This window comes from Oscarella lobularis, chromosome 5 (genome assembly GCF_947507565.1).
Source record: "Oscarella lobularis chromosome 5, ooOscLobu1.1, whole genome shotgun sequence".
Classification (NCBI taxonomy): domain Eukaryota; kingdom Metazoa; phylum Porifera; class Homoscleromorpha; order Homosclerophorida; family Oscarellidae; genus Oscarella; species Oscarella lobularis.
In genome coordinates this window covers 3,582,541-3,590,080 of record NC_089179.1, presented here as the reverse complement: position 1 = coordinate 3,590,080, position 7,540 = coordinate 3,582,541, and the positions used below count along the sequence as shown (strand labels likewise).

Here is a 7,540-nt window from a genome sequence, read left to right as displayed (position 1 = left end):
CGTTTTTCCGTCCATCGCCGTCTTGAGAACGGAATCGACGAGACCCTTACGATCAACGCAATGATTCCAATTCGATACGTCGCTGCTACAATCGCTATTCGGCGGCGGACCACGCGTCTGCACGTTATTCACGCAACGTCTGCATTTGAGTCTAAAAAGAAATACTATTTATCTATTTTTTTTTGTTTTATTTTCTACCTGTCGTGGGTATCGCTCTTCGTTTTCTCGTCCAATGCGAAGAGATTACGTAGTTCTCCTACGGAGAAAAGTCTCTCGACGTCCTGCTCGCAATCGACAACGCAGCTGCTTAAAGCTTTCTTATGTGCCTGCCGTTGAAATATCTTCTCTTCAATTGTACCAGTCTAAAAGATACATAAAAAAAGTGATTAATTAAAAGTGATTCTACGCTCACCGAAAGCAGACGATAAATAAAACACTAGAATAAAGTGATTATTTAATTATTTAATCATCGTTCTGTTTCTTACCTGTTTTCTCTGTCCGTCTCTCCACACGCGTGCCATTGCTTGGTCGTCATTCGCTGGATTCCAATCGGGATCAAACATGACGAGACGATTGGCTCCGATTAAATTGAGACCACAACCGCCTGCCTTGCTACTCAGCATAAACACAAAGTCAGGCGACTAAAACAACACACATAGAATAAACTATTATTATTATTATTATTATTATTATTATTTGGGCTCTAGAACTTTTGGATCGTTGAATCTGTCGACGACTTTCTGACGACGTTTTATGGACATAGAGCCGTCAAGACGAACGTAGAGATACCTACAAGTTAAGTAAGAATCACTGATATTTGGCGAGAGAAGTAGCAAATGACTCGCCTTCGCGCTCTGCACAGTTTTTCAAACAAGTCTAACGTTTGTGTGTAATTTGATATGAGTACCACCTCAATTCATTAATAAAAGTCCGCGTCTATGTACCCCCCGTTGCGCTCTCTTACTTTGTCGTTCGTACTCGTTTTCGTTATGGCGAGAATGTAATCGAGGACTTGCATTTTCCCCGAGAATTCCGGTTGACAAAGTCGAGGATCGAAATTGGCCGGGAAAAGATCTAAAGCTCCACGAAATCCCTCTTCCCCCAATTGCGCCTTCTCGTAGATCAGAGCCGGATCTAAGAAAGACATTTGACACGAAAAAAAAGTTTAACTCATCTAGTACGATTTGTCAATTTTTTCAAGAGCGTAATAGCTGAGAGTGAAGAAGCGCTGAGCTTGTTCCCATCCAACGCCTTTTTCGCTTCTTTCGAATTGGTAAAATGTCGATAAAGAGCCAATTGAAGAGGAACGAGAGAACAGCAGACAACCTGCTCAACTAAAATCGCAGCGTAACGAAAACTAGACAAGAGGCAAAGCACACACCTTTAACAGGCAGATACTTGGATAAAATAGAAGCTAAAAGAAACGCGTCTAAATGCAACAACACTGGCCTCCCATCTAAGCTGACCTGTGCGTCTAATGATGCACGAACTGACGAGTTTTTCTAACTGCGCCATCGCAAAGGGAAAGACTATATGATTTAACTATTTACGAAAGTGATCTACTACTGACCTCGGCTAATTTTTCGTTGCCTTTCTTCTGGTCGGCATTGCTAGCGTCCGCGTCGCGACCGCGCATTATTGGAGTCTCAAAATTTCTTTTAAATTGCTGACTCGTTCCTGCGAAAAAGACACGTGAGGAGACACGCGAGATTTTTCTTCTTGCTAAATCACCTAATATGCCTTCATTGACAAAATGTATCAAGCTAAAATATTCGAGTAAATCATTTTGAACAGGAGTACCTAAAAAATCGACGTAACGATAATTTTCAAAATTGACATAAATGTACCGCTTATAATAATTCTTCGTTTTGCGTTTAATTTATTTAAAGCCTGATAAGTTAGATTATCGGAATTCTTGAGACGATGACCCTAGAAGAAACACAAAAGAGTGTCAACGCTTCAAAGAGAAAAACCCTTCTGATCTTACTTCGTCACATATGACTAGACCAACAGATCCTTTGTGAAGAACCGAAGAATGTATACGAAACGTCTCATAAGATATAATGAGTACAGGCTGAGTAATTCGACGACCACATTGTCCAATAAATTGTTCTAAGAGAGTCTCGTAGAGTGTCTTTCTCTCTTAATTAATTAAAAGAGGGGCTCGTACCTAAAAGTCTGTCGACGTCGTCTTTTTTTCCGCCGTCCATTGCAAGAGCGTTCATTCGCGAACCCAACCACTTGCTAATCTCCTTGTGCCAATTCTAATGAGAAAAAAAACGTCAATTGAAAAGAAACCTCCACAAAGATCAGAAGGCGCATAATTGGAGACATCACTTACTACAATACGCTGTCTATGAAAGTCAACTACACACACACTAATAAGTGATTTAGACTCTGTGCCTAAATCATGGACAACAGGCTCAGAGCCTAAACATGTACGAAGAAGGCCGTTGTACTAAATATTGCTACTGCTGTCATGATGATCCGAGTCAAGTAGTTTAATTAATAAAATGCCGTCATAGGTCAGGCCCTTACTGAAATTCCTTAGCATGGGTCTATAATACACATGCTGTCGCCTAATACCATAGGATGGCTCCTTAGCATGGCTCTGACTCAACGGGGTTGTGATGATTATGGGTCCAAGCCATCAACAGCTGTCATTGAACGTATATATACTCGGGGGGGGGGGGGGGGGGGGGGGGGGGCAAATGGAGTCCGTGGGGCAGTATACTGTATATTATATTTAGACTCTGTGCCTATTCCCTGCTTCCGTGATTTACTAGTCCTACCTTGACTAGACTTGATGGTGAGACAATGACTGCTTTCGTAATAGTAGGACCACCTGAAAATACAAGATACTAACCATTATAGATAGATAGAGAGGCAATAATACTAATGACCGTCAGGAGCTTGTTTCTACAGAGAGAAAACATTGCTAAGAAGACCATTACATGTTAGTTACTAACCAGCAAAGTCCATAGCAACGTGATACATTGAAGCGTCTTTCCCAATCCCTAACAAAGCGAATCGCAATCTCAAAATTAATAAATCAATATTTCTACCATTTCATCAGCCATTATGCAACCGTAGCTCTCTTCTATCTTCGACCCCGTGACGCAGTCATACAGAAATTTCACTCCCTGCAAAAAAAACCCTCAACCTCGCGAGTTTCAATTATTTAGCTACCTCTCTCTGATGAGGCCGTAGAACAGCTGACAAAACCGGATCAACAACCACTTAATTAAAATCAAATCATTAATAATTAATTAGTTATTGAATTTCCAATACCGTGAACTTTCAGCTCGTCCCTACACGTGCACAAAAAATCTCATTTAATCAATAAAGATTAAAATATGGCGTACTTTTTCGCCGTCATTTTCTCGTGTGCCGACTGATCGGGTGGCGAGTAAAGAACGAGAGCATTATCAGCAAAGGGATCGTGGAGTGCTCGTCGCACCGCGCTACATTGTCGTCTCATTCCAAGACCACGACAACCAAATGACGATTCTAAATTAATTAAATTAATTAATTAATAAATTTATTTATTAATGTTACCTCCATAATTTGAGAGAGGTACTTTGAATGGTCTCGATAAAATCTGTTTTATTCGTTCCTCCTGTCAAATATATAAAATCAATAATTTTTGTCGTTTTGGAATTTCTCACGTGTCCCAATTCGGCTTCTTTTCGCGGCTGTCTCGCCCAACGCATTCCGAGAGTCAGACTCAAAGAGCCGAGAGGACGACGACCATTGATAATCTCTGATCTAATAAAAGATGGCGTTTCGCGTCGAGGCGCTACGCCTCTTCGCGGTCTTACGAGCATCGTTTCGCCTTCTTGATCGGCGTCGTTGACTCTTCGAAACCTTCGCCATCGTTCTCGCTGTCGGAATCGTCGACTAATCGCCTTTTTCTCATCTGAGCGCTCGAAGTTTATCCGGGATGTCTTGTAGGGATATCAACGCTGCTACAGCACCAAGGAGTCGAGTAAACATGAGCGTTCGACTTAAACTTCTCGTGATTGGACCGCAAAAAGTGACCTCTGCGAGTCGTGTGTCTTTGTCCGGTTCATATTCGTTGCTCGTAGAGCGGAAAAACGTACGTTTCGAACTTCCTCTCCGACGACGCTGAATCGGTTGGAAATTATCGTCCCACGAAAGGAGTCAGGTACTCATAAAAAATATGAAAACAGCGTCAAACTATAGAAATGATTTTTAGAATATTGGAAATTAGAAATCAAACGTGTCCTCCTTCATCTGGATCAACAAGCGTTGATATTGAACTATGGGATTGCAGTGGAAATAGGCAATACGAGTCCTGTTGGCCGGCATTATGGAAAGGCGCTCACGGGGCACTCATCATCATAGGAACCCAACATGAAAAATCTGAAATTAAAATATGGTACATATAGAGATTAATTAAGTAATTAATTTAATTAATACGTGATAGGCATGAACAATTTATGAGACATGGATTAAAAGAGTCTCAATTGTTCGTTGTGTCTAATCGTCAAAAGTCTTCTGGAGACGACTTTGCATCCGGTTTGTTCACAACAGGACCTCTTCCTCTTATCCTACCTTTTGTTTCTATTAGGAGTTCCGTTCAAAAACGTTATGCAATGCATAGCCGATTTTGACAAGAATCCCGATGACCTGAGAACGCGATTCATTGACTTCGTTGGAAACGTCTTAGGCGAAGTGGCGGCGAAGCGAGATCGCGAAGAACTGAGCATAGTCAACAATTAGTCCTCGCCACTTAGGCCTAGTACATATGTATGTACATGGGAACATTCAATTAAATAAATGTACATAGGGAACCCCGGTTGTTGCGGTTGTCATTAGAGACAGTTCCACTTCCAGTTTACAGTGAACAATAAGCCATCCCCTCTCCCCCCACGTTGTCATCATCTGCATCCGCATCCGCTCTATTGTTGTTAAGCAAAGTCACCACCTTATAAGACCCCACGTAGCGACCGAAGAACCGTCACAAAGCCTTATCCTAGACGAGAGAGATGTCGACGCTCGTCATGCTCTTCTTACTCGCTATCACTATGGCAATTGTCTTCACTGACGCAGCGTCAGGTAGAGCCGTAAACCGAGGCGGTTGGCTGCCAGTACCACATCCTTAACGTAACCTTATACAGTGTCTGAGGGTTCAACGCCTGCGCCTTCTTCTTCTAAGGCCAAAGTATGGGCATACGCGACTCATACTGAAGGTACAAAGACCCTTCTCGTAGCTTCTTGACTTTTTCCCCCCATACACTAACAGGAAAGGAGTCGGATTGGGGGTCTCAGTTTCCCGCGTGCGGCGAAGGTCATCGCCAATCGCCAATCGACATCACAGATCTCGACAAGGGGGCACTCAACAATATTCCCTACATGACCGCGCAACAATCAACACGCAAATGTCGCCCTATCACATTCGGCGGCGCCTACGTCAACGAATTCGGCGGTCGAGTGCGCGACGGTTACGCCGAAAACAACGGGCATACGGTACTCTACGCGCTAAGGGAGAACGTCGAGGCAACAATTACAGGAGGAGTCCTCCGTGCGGACGTCTTTCAATTGCATTCCTTTCACGTGCACTGGGGGTCGGAGGACTGGCGCGGGTCCGAACACACGGTCGATGGAAAGGCCTATCCGGCAGAGGTACGTAATAAAGTTCTATAGTATAGAGCCTAAACCGTCCCTTCTTCCTAGTTGCACTTTGTTCACTACAATACGAAATATGATAATCTTTCAAACGCAATTGATCACTCAGACGGACTTGCCGTCATTGGAGTGTTCTTCAAGGTAATATTAGTATAAGCGAGCGGTCGCGCACTAATCATCACTCTCAAGGTGGGCTGTTGCGATAACCCAGAATTAAACGAAATCAAATTTCATAATCTACATAGCAAAGGTACGCCGCTGTTTTCATTCTAAAAATCTCATTTAAATAATTGATTACGACAGGCATGAAGCAAACAATCAAGACATTGTTTCTCAACAATCTCCTGCCAACCGTTCGAAACTATTACACGTACGAGGGATCATTGACAACGCCGCCCTGCTCCGAAAGCGTGCGCTGGATCGTCATGCAACACCCCATCGACATGTCAACAACTCAAGTATGTAATAATGAATAATTAAGTAATTAATTAATAGCACTGATTGCCTTTTTAGATGTGGGCTTTTCGTCGAATTTACGGCGAAAACGACGAGCCTATTCACAACAACTATCGTCCAACGCAGCCGAAATTCAAACGAAGAGCTCGTCTCTATTTTGGAAACTGCTCTTAGTGTGAAACACGTCTACTTGTGTGTCTCTGTCTCTGTCTCTCTCTGGTCTTTCTAAGTGCATTCTTACCTATATCAAATTGGCGTTGGGGTGCCTATACATACACGTACGTACATACATAATATTCATGATAAATAGCGGTTAGGATCGTAGCCAAAGAGAGTGAAATCCAACTGATATTTCTCCACGAGACGTTTGACAAGCGCCATCTCGACGCTCCCATAGAACTTCTTTACCTCATCGTCTTTCGTTGGCTTATAGAATCCCTGTCGTGGAGGCCAACGAACGCTCGTACCACTCTTCTCCAAAACGTAATTAGCCTCGTCTTCCAACGACTCATAATCGCCAATAAAATCATAGGAAATGACGCAGGGTTGACAGAGACGATCAAACGGTTGCCAATGTTCGTTCATCTTCGCAACGGGCGAATCGAGTAAAAAACGAACGAATTCCGTAAATGTGACGTCATCGCCTTTCGTTTCCGGATCGAAATTCTTTCGATATTTTTGAATAATTTTTCGTCCGTAGTGCAATTGATAATCTTTGATTTCGAGCATTTTGTTTCGATAGGCGGAAACGAGACGCGCGAGCGGATGACGAACGAACGTAAAGCGATAATACGAGCTCAAACGACGACTAATCTCGTCGGGGGAATAATCGACGAGAAAATTCAAATTCGTATGATTCGTTTTTTTTATCGATTCGAAACTCGGATATCGACCCTCCATTACTTGGATGACTTTTTTCCAATTAGCGCACGCCGCTTTGGGTACGTAACAGTAGAGAATCTTATGTTTCTCATCGACTATTAGGTGACGTAGTAACGTCTTTTTTTCGTCGGGACCGAGGGAGGCGAGCGATTGCTCTGCTTTTGGGCACGCGTCTTTTAGCGTTGCATGTCGAACTGACTGCGATTTCTACGAGGAAAGCGTTTCGCTTTTTTAGGGGGGGCCCCCCCCATGCACGCGCACCTACGCCTCCTTACTTCGATTGTCGCCTTCTTATCCGATGTTAGTTCTTTTGTGTCGCTCGATTTGGCGTTCGTCACGATCTCTGTCGTCTTTTTCAGCGGCGAATCTTCGCGTGATATTTTCGGTGAAGAGATCCACTTCGTCGCGACTAGTAGGATAGCTGAACAAGCGATCAGAATCAGAAGTCGTCGTGCCGTGATCACCCTTGTGATTGCCATGCGCGCGCGCGCGGATCGAGCTTCAGCCAGCGCTTGCGAGTAATATATCCGGGAGCCTATTCGCTGAAAAA

General features: G+C 43.4%; 4 protein-coding genes across 9 annotated transcripts; 2 read left to right on the top strand and 2 right to left on the bottom strand.

The window, feature by feature from the left end:
* LOC136187213 (DNA repair and recombination protein RAD54-like) lies at positions 1–6,251 on the bottom strand (the record flags this gene model as incomplete). 6 transcript variants are annotated; one of them, XM_065974767.1, is given in 28 exon segments in its annotated part: positions 1–151; positions 199–362; positions 413–436; positions 486–641; positions 711–789; positions 846–910; positions 965–1,134; positions 1,182–1,334; positions 1,382–1,414; positions 1,467–1,506; positions 1,571–1,677; positions 1,732–1,800; positions 1,848–1,929; positions 1,988–2,112; positions 2,171–2,264; positions 2,793–2,845; positions 2,904–2,919; positions 2,970–3,017; positions 3,066–3,143; positions 3,190–3,239; positions 3,292–3,311; positions 3,366–3,510; positions 3,559–3,619; positions 3,669–3,768; positions 3,822–3,919; positions 3,978–4,386; positions 4,444–4,521; positions 4,579–6,251. In XM_065974767.1, coding segments are annotated over 25 exon segments (2,181 nt in total), but the record flags the coding sequence as incomplete, so codon positions are not given.
* Positions 3,960–4,817, top strand: LOC136187230 (intraflagellar transport protein 22 homolog). The gene is made up of 5 exons (XM_065974787.1): positions 3,960–4,036; positions 4,089–4,168; positions 4,220–4,402; positions 4,451–4,542; positions 4,595–4,817. Exons 1-5 carry the CDS (start codon positions 3,995–3,997, stop codon positions 4,744–4,746), a joined length of 549 nt encoding a protein of 182 aa, XP_065830859.1. The 5' UTR covers positions 3,960–3,994; the 3' UTR covers positions 4,747–4,817.
* On the top strand, positions 4,933–6,467 carry LOC136187224 (carbonic anhydrase-like). The gene is made up of 7 exons (XM_065974780.1): positions 4,933–5,082; positions 5,145–5,216; positions 5,270–5,649; positions 5,701–5,793; positions 5,842–5,902; positions 5,956–6,110; positions 6,166–6,467. The coding sequence occupies exons 1-7, from the start codon at positions 5,013–5,015 to the stop codon at positions 6,280–6,282; spliced, it is 948 nt and encodes a 315-aa protein (XP_065830852.1). The 5' UTR covers positions 4,933–5,012; the 3' UTR covers positions 6,283–6,467.
* Positions 6,382–7,536, bottom strand: LOC136187223 (carbohydrate sulfotransferase 14-like). The gene is made up of 2 exons (XM_065974779.1): positions 7,266–7,536; positions 6,382–7,197 (listed from the first exon to the last, which is right to left on the bottom strand). The coding sequence occupies exons 1-2, from the start codon at positions 7,467–7,469 to the stop codon at positions 6,406–6,408; spliced, it is 996 nt and encodes a 331-aa protein (XP_065830851.1). The 5' UTR covers positions 7,470–7,536; the 3' UTR covers positions 6,382–6,405.
* Between the last annotated feature and the right edge of the window lie 4 nt (positions 7,537–7,540).